Raw genomic sequence first — 19,921 nt, 5'->3', positions numbered from 1 at the left:
GAGGAAGCCTGGGACTCTACAGTTTGCCAGCGCCACCAACAATAATTATGTATTTTGGAAAGTGATTAAGGCTTTTTCGAAAGATATTACCGCTTCTGATTTGGTCGCCTTGATTTCTGCAAAAAGTTGTGTGACATATTTTTGTAGTATTTATTCCATGCCTCAGTCTGAAACATAAATTGCACTACCTCTAGATACGTCTTCACACAATTTCCCTATTTCTAAGAGTTCAGGACCTCAGATGTAATCTCTGTTATCAATAGGAACCCTAAAGGTAAGAATTTGGGTCCAGACGTAGTCAATATGGAAGTTTACAAAAATAATACTGATCTTTGGGCCCCTGTATTGTTTAACGTTTTGAATAGTGCTGTAACGTGGTTTGCTCCCCATCCTGGTCCCTCTCTAAGATTGTCCACATATTGAAACAGGTGGTAGGGATGATCAGAAACATTATCACCCTATTTCGCTTTTAGATTTCATTGTTACAATAATGAGCAATATTATGGGATAGACTTGAAACCTGAGCAGAGGACATCTCTATTCTCTCAGACATTCAGGGCTATATTTATACTTTTTGACGCAAAACTGCGCTAACGCAGTTTTGCGGCCAAAAAATTAGCGCCGGCTAACGCCATTCTGAAGCACCATGTGGGCGCCGTATTTATTGAATGGCGTTAGCCGGCGTTAGCCGACCGGCGCTGCCAGGTGTGCGTGAAATAAAACGACGTACACCAGGCAGCGCCGGCGTAGGGAAAAATGGCGTTTGGGCGTCCCAAAATGGGGCAAGTCAGGCTGAGGCAAAAAAATCGTCTTAACCCGATTTGCGCCATTTTTTTGGGGCGCCCAGACGCCATTAACATGACTCCTGTCTTAGCAAAGACAGGAGTCATGCCTCCTTGCCCAATGGCCATGCCCAGGTGACTTCTGTCCCCTGGGCATGGTCATTGGGCATAGTGGCATGTAGGGGGGCACAAATCAGGCCCCCCTATGCCACAAAAAAAAAAAAAAAAATACTTACCACAACTTACCTTTTCTTCCCTGGGATGGGTCCCTCCATCCTTGGGTGTCCTCCTGGGGTGGGCAAGGGTGGCAGGGGGTGTCCCTGGGGGCAGGGGAGGGCACCTCTGGGCTCATTCTGAGCCCACAGGTCCCTTAACGCCTGCCCTGACCCAGGCGTTAAAAAGAGGCGCAAATGCAGGGTTTTTTGCCCCGCCCACTCCCGGGCGTGATTTTTGCCCGGGAGTATAAATACCACGCACATGCCTGGGAGTCATTTTTTAAGACGGGAACGCCTACCTTGCATCTCATTAACGCAAGGAAGGTGTTCACGCCAAAAAATGACGCTAACTCCATGGACTTTGGCGCTAGACGCGTCTAACGCCAAAGTATAAATATGGAGTTAGTTTTGCGTCGAAATTGCGTCAAAAAAAACGACGCAATTTCGGCGCAAACGGAGTATAAATATGCCCCTCAGTTTGGCTTTCGCCGTGGGTGAGGTACTATTGATCAGTATTATAATTTGTACTTGTTGAGAGTAAGAAATTGGGTTGTTGGTTGAGGGGAGTGTGAGCCCTTCTCAAGCAACAGCCACAATCCCGTTAAGGGTGAACCACTAAAGTCACTGAATTAACCTGTGCTTACTCTCGGGCATGGGCCTGGTACAGGGACCAGGTTAGACCTGTCGTGAATTGAATTATGTCCTTGATGTGGGGTGCTTTGCTGTGCAGCGAGGGTCCCAAGGAGCGGTGCAGGGGTTCTGTGTTGACTTGCATCACGCTGCATCAGTTATGATGAGAAGCTGCGAGAGCTGTGATGTGAGGTCCTGCATTGATTTGTACTGTGTTGCGTCGGGTCTGATGGGGGCCACAGCTGGGCTGGCAGAGCATCTTTAATCCCACTTCCAAGGGTCGAGGACTAAGGAACACCACTTTGTTGGCCCCTGTGGTTTCACAACAGGAAGCCAGCCAACTGGCCCTTGGAGTTACTCTAGTGCTCCTGAGTTCAAGGTGCAGGTCCAGTCATTCTTCCTCATGCAGCAGGGCATCAGAGCAGTCCCTGTGGCAGAAGAGCAACAGATCAGCTGGGTTGTCCTTCTTGCAGTATAGCAGCAGGAAAGAAGAGCAGTCATTTTTCTGAGTCTTCCCTTGGTCGAGAACTTATCTGAAGAGTGAGTTTCAGGTTCCATATTGTTATACCTGGAGCCTTGATTGAAGTAGAAGGCATTTCTAGAGATTCCCCTTTCAAAAGTTTTTAGGATTTTCTGCCTCCCTGCCCTGGTCCCAGTCTGTCTGCAGGAACAATGGGTTAGTGTGAAGTTCTTTCTATGAAGGCAGGCCAAACTATTTTGACTTGCAAGTGGGGCTCTGCCCAGCTCTGCCCCCCATTTTGATTGAGATGGCCTATCCAGACACACCTAATCCCTCTATTGTGTGGCTGTATTGGGGGAGTATACAAAAGCCAGCTGTAAACTACACCCAGTTATTTGACTCAGGAAAGGCTCCAGGCACCAAATAATTAGGACAAAAACATGGCAACTTTCTATAAGAGGCATTTCAAAATTGTGACTTAAAATCCGACTTTACCATTAAAGGGGATTTTACACTACGAGTTATCAGACACTAAACTTGAGTTTCTTCTCATGCTCCCAATCAAACAATAGAACCTATTAAATGTAATAAGGTAGCTCCATGTTATACTGTTAGAGATGTTGGCCTAACAGTAGTGAAAAACACATTTGTGAGTTTTTCACTATCAGTACATGTAAACCTTAAACAATGCATTGTTGTGCTTTTATGCTGGCCAGCATGCTGCTCCAGGTCCTAAGGTTAGTGTTTTTATGGTAACAATTGTTGATTATTGGGATTAGTCATGTGCTCTACGAGAACCACACCATGCATTTACTCCGGATTCTATGTGGTAGATTATATTAATACAAATTAGGTGTGCTCTTTTGGGAGTGTGGAGAGGGCGGATATGTGAATTTTATGCATCAAATGGTGGTATTAATAGATTAGCTACAGGAGATTAGGTACTGTTAGGGTACAGAGTATGGCTTTTAAAGGAGAGATTGTGATCTTTAAAATAATGTGTGGGCAATTTGCAGGGATACAATAGTGAGGATTAAGGCAAACATGCATGTGATTTAGAGTAGGCTATACTGAGAGAGCTGAGGCATACAGAGGATGGAAAGGAATGAGAGAGTCACTTGAATGAAAAAGGAGAAACAAGAGTTTGACGTTTTAAGTCAGAGTCAGTTTTCATGCCGGGTTTTTAGGGATATTCGGAAGTCTTTTGAGACAGCAGGCAAACCTGTAGAAATACACACAATTATTGCATGTGTTGCAATATCATTGTGGGCCATGACAAAACCACTGAGCACATACTTAATATGTCGCCCGTGGGTATATGGTATTAAAATAAATATGGTTTCGTTTTCAAACAAAATCCAGTGAAAGGAAAACACAAAATAGGAATGTTGTACTTTAAATCTTTATGAAAGAGATGCCCCTCCTCTGTACCCTGGATGATCAGGGTGGGATGAATGAGAACAGACTCTGTTTTAGTGAATTTGTGTAAAGTAATTTTTTTCAAGGCAGTTAGCACTGGGTCTGTGTCTTATATTGAGCGCCCACAACATAGGCACAATGAAGTGTGAGATCTTGCATTTGGCTGTCATACAGACTTCCTGTAGCAGTAATCAGTTACACAAAGGAAAGGTCCTGCCTAAATCTAATCTACTCTGGGGAATTGTAGAGCATCTCGCTTAACCCAATGGGGTTTCCCAGTGCTGAGCAGGATGAGAAAAAGCAAGGCTAGATCAGGCAGGTCTTAAGCAACTTACAAAACTTCATAAAGGAAGTACACTGATTCAGTTTTGAGGGGGGAGTGTTCCATTTGATGGGTCAAGCACAGAAAAGGACCTGCAACACTGCCTAGATCGATTAAAACACAGTATCATGGCAAGATGGAAACAACTGGAATGAAGGGTGCACGTGGTTGCGTAGGGATGCACCAAGAAGCTCAAGTATCTGGGCCATGCCCCTCCTGGGCCTTGTGCAGGAAGCAAAGCACTTTAAAGTGAACATGCTTGGTAATAGACAACCAGTGAAGAGTGCGCAGATGAGTAGAGACTGAGGCTGATTTTGGGACATAGCAGAGTGGACACATGGCCACATTCTGCACAATTTAAAGCTGTTTCACTGATATTTTGTGTTGGACTCAAAGTAAAGAACATTATTATAGTCCAGCCTTGAGATGACGAAGGCCTGCATGACAGTACATTGTGCAGAAACAGGAAGGAGCCAGATAATTTTTCTTATGCATTTGAGAAGACAAAAACTGTTTGCTGCTATCATTGTATTGATAATGCATGCATGGTTGAGCCCGGCATTCAGCTAGAAACCTAGATTCCTGACTGCTTGACTAGGAATGGGCAGAGGTCCTAGATCTACAGACCACCACATTGGAACCCGTAGTTGAAGTTTATTTCCCACTAACATAACCTCTATTTTACTTCCATTCAGTTTAAGATAGTTGTTCATCCACCAGCTACCTCTAGAAGGCAAAGTCTAAGACTGGGTGTCCTTGACCCATCAGCGTTATGTACAGACACTATGCTTTGTATGTCATCAGCATATGAGAAAAGGGTTTGACCATATGACTTTATGATAACGGCCAGGGGTTGAACTTAAATAATGAACAAAGTAGAGCTAAGTGAAAAGCCCTGTGGTACCCCTATGGTAATTGTAAATCCTCGAATGCATAAGACTTAAAGAACAACTGGAATGAGCAATCCTTTAAGAAGGAGCTGAACAAATCTATTGTTATGTTCTGAATCTCCATGACAGGAAGAACCTCCCTAACAAAAGCTTTACTGGATTTCCAAGGTGAGCCCTTCTCTGGTGCTCCCCATCCGAGTGTCTCTCCTCCACCTGCAGGCCATAAAAATGCTGGCAAATGTCATCTAGAAGGCAGAGTCAGTGACAGGAGATCAGTCCCTCCCCATACAAAGCTATAAACATAAGGAAACTTGATGACAGATCTCAGTTTCCCTGCATGAATGAAATGTGTGGCCACATGCAAATCATGTGTACCTTGGTTCATTTGTTTCTCTGGCAAAATTGAGTGCACTTTGAACCAGAATTAAACAAGAATCACTTGCTGGCTGATGGGCAAATACCTTTTCCTGAAAAGTTGGTCTCTGTAATCACAACCCAGGACAGGCGTAGCGAGGGCAGCTCTGGGACTCTGTACCTATTCTCAGAGGACTTCCACTGTACAAGTGGTACACAAAAATCCAGATAAAAACAAACATAGTGTGCTATCTTGACAGGTTTAAGTGCACATTCCAGAGCAGTCTACAAGTTACAAGTCCCCCAGGGCAGCGCCTCCTTTCACCTTAAGTGGTTCATGCACTGTGTATTACTAAGAGAGCTGTGTAAGTGCCGATCAGATGTAATCAAGGTACAGGCATCTTCAGTTGAAGCCTCTCTACTAATGACTTTCTGGGATCTCGGTTGCAAGATGGTCAACAAGTAATGTTGCTGATGTCTGTATCAGAAACTTTCCTTTGGGATTCAAAACAGACCTTTGAAAATGGGGAGCACTATGTCGCAAAACCAGAACACTGCCAGGCTAAGCTACGTCATCATCACCACCCAGCAACCAGACCTCTTCAGCCACCAGTCAGACTTCACCACCTACCTCAGGAGAACATCTTCACCCAAAATCCAGACCTCCTCATCTACCAGCTATATAATTCCACCCAACAGACGCATGTCAGGGAATAAAAGCCAGGCCAAAAGACAAACAAGCCAGGCCTCATGACACACAAACCAGGTTTCAGGACAAACCAACCATACCTCCAATTCCATCAGACTGACATAATATCCCAACTAAAGTAAAATTGAAACCAGTCATTCTAACATCATAATCCACCAGCAGGATCTTGGCACCCAAAATTAGAATGTCAGAGCTCACCGTCCAGAACACACAGTGCACTAATTTGAATTTGTAAAGAGCAGACAAACCTAAACCACAAATGAGCTAGACCACACCACCTCACAGCCAGACCTAACTAACTTGCTTCAGGATACAAAAGCCAGGCCTCATGATACAAAGCCTAGGTCTCAGAATACTAAATCCAGACTTCAAGGCACATAAACCAGGTCACAGGATATACCAGCCAAACCTCAGGTTCAACCAGCATGCCATGTGAACTTACTATTCTGACATCAGGATCTAACAGCCTGACAACAGATTCCACCAGCCTAATCTTAGACCCAGACCATACAATTTGGATGTCTGTGCTCATCAGCCAGGACCACAGCCCTTCAACCTTGCAAACAACAGTCAGATCTCATCAGTCATGGGACAGCACTTACCACCTAGCAGCCAGATTTCAGCACTTACATGACATACATCTCAAACACCAGCCAGACCTCAACATCCATTAATGGTACCACTCCACCCACCAGTAACATCTTATTATACACAAGCCTTGCTTCAGGACACAGTAGCCATGCTTCAGGACACACAAACAAGGCCTCAAGACACACAAGCCAGATCACAGGACATACCAGCCAGACCTCAGGTTCCACCAGCCTTACATTGAAACCTACCAGCCTGACATCAGAATTCACCAGCAGGATCCTGATGCCCCACACTAAAATATCAGAACTCACTAACCAGACCCTGCAAACAATTGCCAGACTTACACCCATCCAGCATCTAAACCTTGTAGAACAGCGGTTCCCAAACTGTGATCCACAGACTGACAGGGGTACCTGACACATTCCCAGGGGGTCCGCAGGCCTCGGCTGGTAGGAAAGCACTTCTCCAGCTGGGGCCTCTACAGAAACACGTGTATTTTTATATTTGTTAGATCATTTGTGCAGCAGTTTGAAAAGCACTGCAAAGTATCTTTTAAATTTTCCGAAAAAAATAAAAGCGTCAAGATAACTCTAGTGAAGAATATATCTGCTGGAGAGAGATGGGAGTTTTGTCTAGTGACAGTTTTGACTCATCTAAGGTAGCATAGAGGGTTAATATGACTGCTGCAAAGAACGTGTCATGCAAAGAAAAGTATTTTAAGTGCATAGCAGAGTGGGTTACTGCATTTGTCACAAGAAGTATTTTGTTACTGTGCAGTTCATAAGTTACAATTGTAATCTAGAACAGTGAGCTTTGAACTGCCAACAAAGAAATGCATGGAGCAAATTAGTTATGTTTTCACCCAGTCTTTCATTATCCTTATGCTGCTAAAGAAAGGTATGCTTGCACAGGAATACATTATTTTTAAAGTCAACTCCGGCCACTGTGTTATGTTCTGAATTCTGAGTTCATGCTTCTCCAGACCAAGCACTCTTAGAAAATGCCTACCAGTACATTTGGCATGTGCATCCTACACCATGTAGTCCCTTATGAAGTGCCCCAGCACCCTACACTGGTATGAGAGGAGCTATAAAACAAATGAAATACATGTGACAGAGAGGCCATGGAGAGATGAGAGACCCTTATGGTTTTAATTCTTTTCCCTACCACATATTATATGAAAAAGCTTTCTCAGATCTTATGTACCTAAAAAATAAAAACAAAAATCACTTGGGAAATGTAGAATCTGACCTGAGGATTCAGCTTTTCTAAATAAAACCGAACACTGAAATGTTAGTTGATCGGGTGCAGCACCAACATTCTCATTAAAGCTTTTCAATGTTTTCATATTTTGTCAATATGAAATTATCTTTAGTAACTTGAGTATTTGTTTGGTTTGAACTTGTTTGTGTGTTTTTTTGTGAATCACTGTTTTAAAGTTTGAAATTTAAATTGTAGAAATTGCTTAGGGGTCCCGGGCTTCCAGTAGTGATTCAGTGGGGGTCCTCAGGAGTCAAAAGGTTGGGAACCGCTGTTGTAGATCATCAGACAGGCCGCAGGAAACATATTAACAGGACCTCATCATCCAAAAGCCAGACTGCTCTATTAAAGAGCATGATGTTTCCACCCACCAGACAAACTCTCCACCCACCAGCCAGATGTCTCTGCACTCTTAACAGACCTCTTCAAGTTCTGCAATAATCACAACTCAGGACATATGAGCTATGCTTCAGAACCAACAAGCCATGTCTCAGGATACCTGAAACAAGCATTAGGATCCACAAGACTGACATATGAACTCAACAGCATGACATCTGTACCTACCAGTCTGAAATTGAAACTCAAATGGTCCACCCTAAGGGCATACCTGCAAGACAAAGGGACCCATCAATTAGACCTCAACAGCCATCACCAGACCTCACGAGTCATCAATAAGTCAGTAGAACCCACCTCAGTGCTGAACTCAGAATCCACCTCCAGCACTGTTGCACTGCACCTGCCAGAAGAACCTCAAATGCCATCACCAATAGGCCAGGACCCATATGCCACATGTCAGTTCCTACCAAGCAAAAATTGGAGCTCACCAGCCCAAACACAGGAACCACCAGTCTGAGTTCAAGGCCCACCAGCCACAATTCTGGATGCACCACCAAGACCCTGACACCCACTAGTTTTCTCTAAACTCCCACCAGCTAGATGGCAGCTCTCACTGGACCTCCGCTCTCACCAGCAGAATGTTGTGATTTAACAGTCATAAATCAGCTCCCACTAGCAAGCTATTGTCATTCATCAATCACACCTAGAAGATACACCTTGAGCTCTCTTGACAATCTAGTAAAACCCGGTGACTTACGAGCCAGATATAATGATTTTCCTACCAGACGTTGCCACTCTCTTGCTATATATTTACACCTACTGGTTGGACCTCTTCACTCATGACCCAGTCCCACCACCCAATAGCCAAACCTCAGGACACAGGAGTTAGGTCTCATGAAACACATGCAAGGTCCTACTACAAAGAAATCAAGCTTAATAACACAGAGGCCAGACCGCAAAATAAACAAAGGCAAACAGAAAAGTGATGGATGGAATGCTTGGCAAAGGCTCTGCCAATAAAATCGCACAGAGCCACATTCCAGTTCATCCCTTCTTATCCACAAATCAACTACAGAGTCCAACCATCTGCAAAACACACATTGTCCTACTCCCATATATATAATAAGAACAGTCTAACCTGATTCACTCTGAACGAGGACACAAGCAACCCAAGGCTGATTTTGCCCTAGTTTGGTCTCATCAAACAAGTTACTTACCTTCAGTGACACTTTTTCTGGTAAATACTCTATTGAACCGCAGATTCCTCACCCCTGAGTACTTTTAAGGCGTCAGACTGGACAAGGGAGCACCCAACCAGCACCCCCGAACACAAGCGGGTGACACAGTGTGGCTCTGCGCCAATGTCACCACTCTCTAGAAGCAACAAGTGGAGCTGCCCACAAGCACCACTCATGCATGCCAACGCCAATAGCCCTACTAGGCCATCCATGCTCCCAGATGCAGAGGGCATGCCTAGTTTGCACAACCTGTCCTTTATTATAAAAGGAGCACTTTACTAATCTTGCTACATTTTATTTAAACATTAAGACTGCTTCAAATTTTGTTTCTTTGCATTATACTTTAAATTATGAACACAATGTATAAGACCTCATTACTGACCTTTTCACTTCGCTGGACAAAGGCATTTTCTCTTCTGACATCCCATGTTGTAGGTTTACTTCGGCCAGCTATTTCTAACACAATATTCAAGTGTGGATCTTCCTTTGCCTTGGTTTGCTTCTTGTATTCAGCCAGGGCCTGCAGAGTCACAGCTGTGGTCTAAAAGAGACATAATCACATATGAGTTTCATTTGCTGGGTACCTGGAACTCAAACTTTGCTCTTTGTGTCGTCATGTATGCCCCAATGCCAGTCTATAAACCCTGTGAGTCAGAACTCAGAGGAAAAGAGATGGCACCAAGGCTGACTCTTTGATATGCAGATTATACTAGCTTTCACTCCTCTTGCAATATTTTTATGTGAGGCCGTGTCTCTTGTCAGCACTGGAAGGAACTAAAAGCATTTAACAGGCACCATTCTCCCTTAGAACGCAGATTTTCATCCCTGGCTACATGCATTACTATTCCTTATGCCCCTAACAAGTGTTTGCTTACGTCTCTCCAACTTCTCTCTCCATGTGCAAATGTGCTCTCTCCCTACCTACATGTGTGCTGTTATCCTCCGTCTTCCAGGTGTGGTTGCACACCCATGGCAGTTTTGTATCTGGGTGAAGGTCTTCTTCCTTTGTCATTTTCCCTATTCAAAGATCTCTTTCAATGATCCTATTATAATTTCTCCATGTGCTGCTCCTCTCTCGATGTCACCACATACTATTTTGCACTGGTTCACTCATTTTTAAGGGCTCATTTACAAGCCCCTAGCGCCACAGGAGTGTCACTTTCAGTGGCGCAATGCCCTTTTCCATATTTACAAATCGGCGGTAGGCCACTTTGCATGGCTCAATCAATCAATCAAAGAGACTTATATAGCGCGCTACTCACCCGTGAGGGTCTCAAGGCGCTGGGGGGGGAGGGAAGGAGAGGGTGCGGGGGGGAGGGGCGATCACTGTCGAAAAGCCAGGTCTTAAGGTTCTTCCTGAAGAGCAGGAGGTCTTGGGTCTTGCGGAGGTGGGTGGGGAGGGAGTTCCAGGCCCTGGGGGCTAGGTAGGAGAAGGATCTGCCTCTGGTGGTGGTGTGTTTGATGCGAGGGACAGTGGCGAGAGAGAGGTCGGCGGAGCGGAGGTGGCGAGTGGGAGTGTGGAAGGACACTTTTTCGTTAAGGTAGGTTGGGCCGGTGTTGTGGAGCGATTTATGTGCGTGGATGAGGATTTTAAAGGTGATCCTTTTGTCTATGGGGAGCCAGTGGAGGGATTTGAGGTGTGGTGAGACATGTCTGGGGAGGTCGAGGATGAGTCGTGCTGCTGAGTTCTGGATTCGCTGTAGCTTGCGCTTGAGTTTTTGTGTGGTGCCGGCGTAGAGGGCGTTGCCGTAGTCTAGCCTGATGCTGATGAGTGCGTGGGTGACTGTCTTTCTGGTCTCTGTGGGGATCCACTTGAATATGTTTTTCAGTGTGCGGAGTGTGTTGAAGCATGAGGAGGTGAGGGCGTTGATTTGTTGGGTCATCGAGAGGGAGGAGTCCAGAATGATGCCGAGGTTGCGTGCGTGGTTTGCAGGGATGGGTGTGGGGTCTAGTGTGGTGGGCCACTACGAGGGGTCCCAGGTGTTTTTGTGTGGGCCAAAGATGATTATTTCGGTTTTGTTGGAGTTGAGTTTAAGGTGGTTGGCTGTCATCCAGGCAGCGGTGTCAAGGAGTGCGGTGTGTAGGTTGGATTTGGTGGTGTTCGGGTTGCGGGTGAGGGAGAAGATGAGTTGTGTGTCATCAGCGTAAGAGAGGATGGTGATGCCGTGGGGTCTGAGGATGTTGGCAAGAGGGGTCATGTAGATGTTAAAGAGAGTGGGGTTGAGGGAGGAGCCTTGTGGGACTCCGCAGGTGATTTTGGTGGTGGGTGATTGGAAGGGTAGGAGACAGACTTTTTGGGTTCTGTCTGTGAGGAAGGAGGTGAGCCAGTCCAGGGCTTTGTGTCTGATCCCGGCATCGTGAAGGCGTGTGCGGAGTGTGTGGTGGCAAACAGTGTGAAAGGCTGCGGAGAGGTCCAGGAGTGTGAGTGCTACGGTCTCGCCCATGTCGACTCTGGATCTGATTTCATCGGTGCAGGCGATGAGCACGGTTTCTGTGCTGTGGTTCCTGCGGAACCCAGATTGGGAAGGGTCGAGTGTGTGGTTTGTCTTGAGGAAGTGGGATAGGCGGGAGTTGACTATTTTTTCTGTGACCTTGGCTGTGAATGGGAGGAGCGAGATGGGGCGGTAGTTGGAGAGGTCGTCCGGGTCGGCATTGTTTTTTTTTAGGAGCGCAGTGACTTCTGCGTGTTTCCAGAGGTCTGGGAAGGTGGCAGTTTCGAATGAGCTGTTGATAATGGCTCGAAGTATGGGGCGATGGCGGGGCTGGCCCTGTTGTATATTCGGTGGGGGCATGGGTCGGAGGGGGAACCAGAGTGAATGGAGTTCATAATGTTTTCAGTTTCTTCGTCGGTGGTAGGGGCCCAGGTGGTGAGTAGGTTGGGAGGTGTGTGTGGTGGGTTAGTGTTGGGTGGGTGGAGGTCGCGTGGGTGGGTGTGTGAGGTGTGAAGCTGTTGTGTATGTCCAGGATTTTGCGATGGAAGTTATTTGAGAGGGAGTTGCAGATGGTTTGTGTGTGCATGGGGTCTTGGTTGCTGGCTTTGCGTTTGGAGAGCTCTTTGATGATGGTGAAGAGTTCTTTGCTGCTATGTGAGTTGTTGTCAATGCGTTCTTTGAAGTGTGCTCTTTTGGTGGTGCGGATGAGTTGGTCGTGGATGCGTGTGATGGCTTTGAGGGCGGAGAAGTTAGTGATGGAGGGTTCTTGTCTCCAATATTTGTCTGCTTTGCGGCATTTGTGTTTGGACTCGTGGAGTTCAGGGGTGAACCATGGGGCGTTCTTGATGTTGCAGGTGGGGATGTTTTTCCTGAGGGGCACGAGAGCGTCGGCACAGGTGTTGATCCATTTGTTGAGGTTGTGTGTGGCGGTGTTGGGGTCGGAGTTGTTGGCGGGGGGGTTTGTGTCAGGTGGGAGTTCAGGAGCTCGGTGGGGATCTTGTCCCACATGCGGTAGAGGGTGTTGTGTTGGTGGTGGTGTGTGGGTGGTTTGTTGTAGGAGAAGTGGACGCAATGGTGATCCGTCCATTGGAGTTTGGTGGTGTGGGTGTAGGTAACGTGTTGGCTTGAGGTGAAAATTGCGTTGAGTGTGTGTCCGGCCGAGTGGGTGGGGGCACTGACCAGTTGTTTGAGTCCCAGGTTGGTGAGGTTGTCCAGGAGGGAGGAGGAGTTGTGGTCGTGAGTGTTTTCTAGGTGGAAGTTGAAGTTGCCGGGGAGTATGTAGTCTGTGGAGGTGAGAGCGTGTGTGCTGATGTTGTCAACGATGGTGTCACAGAATGGGGGGCGTGGTCCTGGTGGTCTGTAAATGAGTGTGCCTCAGAGGGTGGTGGTGTTGTTGATGTGGATGAGGAAGTGCATGTGTTCTGCGTTGTTGAGGGTGTCGAGGGTATTGGTGGTGACCTTGATGGTGTCTCTGTGAAGGATGGCGATGCCGCCTCCTGGTTTGTTGAGGCGGTCTTTGCGTTGGAGTTTGTAGCCCTCCGGGGTGGCTATGGCTATGTCCAGCTCGGATGTGAGGTTTGTCCACGTTTCAATGAGGAAGATGATGTCAGGTGAGTGCGATGTGATGAGGTCCCAGAGTTCTATGGCGTGTTTGTGTAGGGACCGTGTGTTAAGTAGCAGGCAGCTGAGATGGTTGCGGGTGGTGTGGTTGTTGTGATGTGTGATAGTGTTTGCGGGGATGTTCGTGGTGTTGCTGGGGGTATGGGTGGCAGTGGCGTGGGGCTTGTGAGGATTGTGGGGTTTGTTGGTGGGTGTGGATGTTGTTGTGTGGAGGCTGTTGTGTATGGTGTTGGTGTGAGGTGCGTGGGGGGTGAAGCAGGCGAATAGGCAGTTGCGGCAGGAGAAGGGTCCCTGTGTGTGTGAGGGGGTGGCTTGAAAGCAGTTGGGGCGGGCTCCGGGGTTGAGGGAGAGGAGCGAGTGGGGGTGGTAGTGGATTCTGGGGGGGATTTGGCTGGTAGGGCCAGGTGGACCGGTGCTGGGTGCGGCCCAGGCACGGACAGGCGCAGACGGGCTTGCTTCTGGCGTGCCAGCGGCGCAGACGCGCAGCGACCACCATTAAGAGAGGAAGGTGGGAGGGAGGGGCAGCTGGGAGGCGGGCGGGAAGGGAGAGCGAATAGGGGCGGGCCGCAGGGACACAGCGGCGGGAGTAAACAGAGCCGGGGGAGTGCAGAAGGGTCGAGATGACCCGAAGACGGCAAAACAGTGGGAAAAAAGGCAAAAACTACGAGAAACAGACAATGCACAGAACGGCAGAAGAACGAGCGAGCGAGCCAGAGGTCCGGTCAAAAACGGCAGAGCACAGCGGAGAAGAGAAGATAGAGCGATCAGGTCAAAAGGAAGTGGGAAGGCATGATAACAGACAGGTAGTGCACAGAGCGGCAGCGGAAAAGAGAAGGTAAAGTGATTAGGTCAAAAGAAGTGGGAAGGCACTATAACAGAGAGGCAGTGCACAGAGCGGCAGCGGAAAAGAGAAGGTAAAGCGATCAGGTCAAAAGAAGTAGGAAGGCACAAATAACACAATGCACTTACTAGCATCGCTGGACTCCAGGGAAGAGGAGGGAGGCTTTGAACACACGATCTGTCGCGTAGGCGGGGGTGGGGTGGGGCGGCGCAGCAATGTGGTGCTGTCGGCGCAGGGGAGCGAGCTCCGGCCAGAAGGTCAGGGGTCTCCATATTTACAAATCAGCGCTAGGCGACTTTGCATGGCTTAATGCCACCTTGTAAATTTTTCTGCGGCAGAGTGGCGTGCAATGGGTGTTGCTGTGGGCATTTCCAGGCATTACCCATTGCTTTTGAGACTGCTCCAGATTTACGGGAAAATGTAAACCTGAAGCAGCGTCAAGAACCCCAGGGGTGGCATTAGAGTGGTGATGACATCATTGATGACATCACTGGTGACATCATTCAAGCTACTGCGCCTCAAATTACTCTAAATGCCTTACTTTTATTTCTCCTCATTTTTGATTTTTCTATGTGTGTTGCATTCTGCAGGACACATTGAAAGTGCAAAACGCCATTAATGATTGTTCATGTGCAGGAAGGTGTCTCTTCCTGCACATAAACAATCATTTTCTGCAACGCAGAGTGCTTGCATTGGTGCTAGGAAGCTAATTTTAGCACCAGCGCTAGGGAACACACAGTGTGCGCCTTATTACTCACACTAAACCATAGTAATTCAGAAGTTACAGTCAGTTATTTCAAGTAACAATAACACACAGCCTAAGATAACTATAACTCACACCCTCTCCGTGCACTTCTAATTAGTCCAGATATTACAGCACTGGTGCCAACTTTTATAATGTCAACAAAAAAATGAATGATACTTTAGAAGTCAAATTATAGAAGAAAAAACTGAGCATGGCGGGCGAGTTATAGTTACCTTAGGCCGCAAGTTATAGGTACGTGAGATAACTTACTATAGCTGCTGAATTTCTGTGGTTTTGTGTGAGTAAATTCAGAAGCTAACTATAATGTCCTTGTAACCTTTGTTTTTTAAGTGAAAAAAAAGAATACATATATATATATATATATATATATATATATATATATATATATATATATATATATATAAATGTATATCACTCGTCCACAAAGTGCCGAAAGCTGCTGAGCTCCAGACCTTGAGGGAACTTCAGCGAACACAGAGATGGCTTTCCGTACCCACACCACTCCAAGCTGCTTCTAAAGGAATAGGCACCATCACTCTGAGTTTGTTTCAGAACTCTCATTTATTTTATAGTAGTATATATATATCAATGACAACATTTCCACTCAAAGCCGGCTATATCCACCATGCAAGGCTGATGCTAGCCAAACCGTCGTGGCCCCCGTTTCTAAATTAATTTGGTATTTATGTCCCCTTTTTCATATCGCAGAAAGAAGTCACACCCAACGTGTCACCATCTTAGTCTGAATTCTTTCAAATAAAGAATTCAGACTAAGATGCTGACACGTTGGGTGTGACTTCTTCTGCGATGTGAAAAAGGGGACATAAATATCAAATTTATGTATATATATATATATACATATATATATATATATATATACACGATGAAAAAACAAAGGTTAAAGTGATGTTATAGTTATGTTTTGAAATGGGTTAAAAAGTTACATTTCGAAACAAAAAAACATTGAAAGTCACCAGTTATCGTTCAGTGAACACATTTTAACTAGCTCCCCACCATGCACTGCTTATGACCTTACATATTACATCACTCATGACATCTCAAATGACATTATTAAAGACATCACTGATGACATCATCCAAGCTACTGCTCCTCAAATTACTCTATATACCCATAGAATATTTTAGAAAACAAAGTAAGTACCAACAAACATGGAGGTGGCATCAACGTCATACACAAGGAATCTCCTACACAATTACCGACGACCAGACCACCCCAATCATGGAACACATGAACTTCCAACTCCACACCGACAATAACACAACCATCAAAGGCACCCTTGCTACAGGCTACCAGGCCATCACTGAATTCATCACTCCTCTTGCCATAGAACTGAACACTACATCTTCCTGGGAGACCTCAACTTCCACCTAGATGACTCCACTGATACCAACTCCACCAACCTCCTTGAAAGACTGGACCACATTGACCTCAAGCAGCTAGTCACCGACCCCAGGCACATCGCAGGTCACAAACGGAACCCAATTTTCTCATCTACCAACAGAATCAGGTACTCCTACACCTTGGAACTCACCTGGTCGGACCACTCCATTGTACACTTCACTATCACTGGACACACCTGCGCCATCCCCAACCTCCACTGCACACCCTTCTGCTGCTGGACCAAGGTTTCTCAGCAACAATGGACCAACACTGTCGGCGCCACTCAGCCTAACTACCCCCCAACCTTGACCATGCAGTACAGAACTTCAATGACTGGATCACCAACGCCGCCGACCAAGTCGCTCCCACCCAGCCAGCTAAAGCTCACAGACTAGCCAAGCAACCCATTTGGTATACCCTGGAACTCAGTAAAACCAAACGCAGATACAAAGGCCCATATTAATACTTTTTCAGCACTGCTTTTTGACGCAAAAGCGGAGCAAACTTACAAAATACAATTGTATTTTGTAAGTTTGCACCGCTTTTGCATTAAAATATTGCGCAAATGTGATGCTAAAAAAATATAAATATGGGCCAAACAATTTAAGAGAAGATGGAGCACCAGCAAGAACAAAATCGACAGAGCCACTTACAAATCAGCCCTCAACGTCTACCACTGACAGATCAGTGCAGCAAAGAGGGATGCTCTGACCTTCATGATCGATGCAAGTTCAAGCCAAACCAAGGAACTCTTCACCAATGTCAGAGAGTTCACGTGCCCCGCAGCCACAGAAAAATCAATCCCTGCATCACAGAAGCTATGCGACGACCTTGCAGACAATTTCCACAAATAGCAATCATCTGCAAGAACTTCAATCCCAAATCCTCCAACTCCCCCAACCTCCAATCAACCACAAACTACCGACCACTTGTTAAACACCTGGAAACAACTCAGCAATGCAGACACAACCGTCCTTATGAGCTCCAACCACCCTGACACACCACCTGACTCCTGCCCCCAACTTTAGAAGGGACGAGATCAGTCACCAACTCACCACCATCAGCAATGCTTCACTTGCCTCGGCATCCTTTCCCGATGCCTGGAAACACGCTGTCAGAAAACCCTGGGAAGACCCCAATGAACTACAAAACTACCAACCCATCTTGTTGCTTCCTTTCCCCGCCAAAGTCCTGGAGAAGGCCATTAACCTCCAGCTCACCCAACACCTGGAGAGAAAAAAACCTAGTAGACTCCTCTCAATCAGGTTTCCACAGCACAGAGACAGGTCTGATCGCTGCCTCAGATGACATCCGCACCATAAGCGACAAAGGAGAATTCACCACCCTAATCCTGCTCGACCTATCCACCACCTTCAACAAGGTTTGCCACCACACACTAATCCACTGCCTGTGCCAGATGGGAATAACAGACGATGCGCTCAGATGGATGGCATCTTTCCTCACAGGGCAAATGCAGAGAGTCCACCTCCCCCTTAGCACCGCAGGCCAAGCATAACATCTGCAGCGTTCCCGAGGACACACCCCTTAGCTCCACACTCTTCAACATCTACATGACTCCACTCATGGACATTGGCAGATTACACAACATCAACATCATCTATGCCGATGATACTCAGCTCATCCTATCAGTCTCTGCTGACCCTACTTCTACCACAACAAATTTCCGCAATGCATGAAGAACATCTCAGCATGGATGAAGGACAACTGCTTAAAGCTGAACACAGACAAGAAGGATGTTCTCATCCTCTGCAAAAACACTGCCATCTGGAATTATTCCTGGTGGCTGTCGGACCTCAGTCTCTTCCAAACGCCAAAAGACCATGACCGCAACCTCGGCATCATCCTAGACAGACAGCTATCCATGAGACGTGAGGTCAACTCTATCACCTCAGCCTGCTTCCACACTCTTCGCATGCTCCAGAAAAGTTTCAAGTGGCTCCCCAACAATGTCAGAAAGACAGTTACTCATTACTAGCCGTCTTGACTACGGCAATGTACTCAATGCAGGCACCACCACCAAACTCAATTAAAGGCTCCAATCCACACAGAACGCGGCCGTCAGACTGATTATTGACCTGCCAAAGAGGGCTCACATCTGTAGGAGGCTGGCCTGGCTTGTAGTGGGTACCAAGGGGTACTTACACTCTGTACCAGGACCAGTTATCCCTTATTAGTGTAGAAGAGGTGTTTCTAGCAGCTTAGGCTGATAGAAGGTAGCTATGGAGAGCAGCTTAGGCTGAACTAGGAGACATGCAAAGCTCCTACTATACCACTGGTGTCATATGCACAATATCATAAGAAAACACAATACACAGATATACTAAAAATAAAGGTACTTTATTTTTATGACAATATGCCAAAAGTATCTCAGTGAGTACCCTCTGTATGAGGATAGCAAATATACACAAGATATATGTAGACAATACCAAAAATATGCAGTAATAGCAAAAGGAAGTAATGCAAGCAATGTACAGTCACAATCAATTGCAATGAGAGCACATAGGTATAGGGGCAACACAAACCATATACTCCAAAAGTGGAATGCGAACCACGAATGGACCCCAAACCTATGTGAGCTTGTAGAGGGTCGCTGGGACTGTAAGAAAACAGTGAGGGTTAGAAAAATAGCCCACCCCAAGACCCTGAAAAGTAGGTGTAAAGTGCACCTATATTCCCCAGAGAGCACAGAAGTCGTGATAGGGGAATTCTGCAAGGAAGACCAACACCAGCAATGCAACAACGATGAATTTCCAGACGAGAGTACCTGTGGAACAAGGGGTCCAAGTCCAAGAGTCGCGACAAAGTGGAGATTGGGCAGATGCCCAGGAAATGCCAGCTGAGGGTGCAAAGAAGCTGCCACCGGATGGTAGAAGTTGTGGATTCTGCAAGAACGAAGAGGACTAGGAACTTTTCCTTTGGAGGATGGATGTCCCACGTCGTGAAGAAGCTTGCAGAGGTGTTCCCACGCAGAAAGACCGTGAACAAGCCTTGCTAGCTGCAAGGTTCGCGGTCAGGGTTTTTGGATGCTGCTGTGGCCCAGGAGGGACCAGGATGTCGCCAATTGCGTGAGGAGACAGAGGGGGCGCCCAGCAAGATAGGGAGCCCTCACAGAAGCAGGCAGCACCCACAGAAGTGCCAAAACAGGCACTACAAAGAGGAGTGAACTGGAGCTCACCCGAAGTCACAAAAGGAGATCCCACGACGCCGGAGGACAACTCAGGAGGTTGCGCACTGCAGGTTAGAGTGTCGGGGACCCAGGCTTGGCTGTGCACAAAGGATAATCCTGGAAGAGTGCACAGGAGCCGGAGCAGCTGCAAATCACGCGGTACCCAGCAATGCAGTCTAGAGTGGGGAGGCAAGGACTTACCTCCACCAAACTTGGACTGAAGAGTCACTGGACTGTGGGAGTCACTTGGACAGAGTTGCTGAGTTCCAGGGACCACGCTCGTCGTGCTGAGAGGGGACCCAGAGGACCAGTGAAGCAGTTCTTTTGGTGCCTGCGGTTGCAGGGGGAGAATTCCGTCGTCCCACGGGAGATTTCTTCAGAGCTTCTAGTGCAGAGAGGAGGCAGACTACCCCCACAGCATGCACCAGAAGGAAAACAGTAGAGAAGGCGGCAGGGTCAGCGATACAA

The 19,921-nt window shown here is 46.8% G+C and overlaps 1 protein-coding gene across 1 annotated transcript in view; it reads right to left on the bottom strand.

The window, feature by feature from the left end:
• LOC138292914 (complement C3-like) overlaps window positions 1-19,921 on the bottom strand; it is a 2,405,892-nt gene that overhangs the window by 577,000 nt on the left and 1,808,971 nt on the right. Inside the window, exon 30 of the mRNA XM_069231788.1 lies at window positions 9,589-9,747. Coding sequence (XP_069087889.1) covers window positions 9,589-9,747 — 159 coding nt within the window. The remainder of the gene's footprint in view (window positions 1-9,588; window positions 9,748-19,921) is intronic.

Source organism: Pleurodeles waltl, chromosome 4_2, assembly GCF_031143425.1.
Source record: "Pleurodeles waltl isolate 20211129_DDA chromosome 4_2, aPleWal1.hap1.20221129, whole genome shotgun sequence".
NCBI classification, from domain to species: domain Eukaryota; kingdom Metazoa; phylum Chordata; class Amphibia; order Caudata; family Salamandridae; genus Pleurodeles; species Pleurodeles waltl.
The sequence above is the reverse complement of the archived record's forward strand: the minus strand, read 5'-3'. Positions and strand labels throughout refer to the sequence as shown.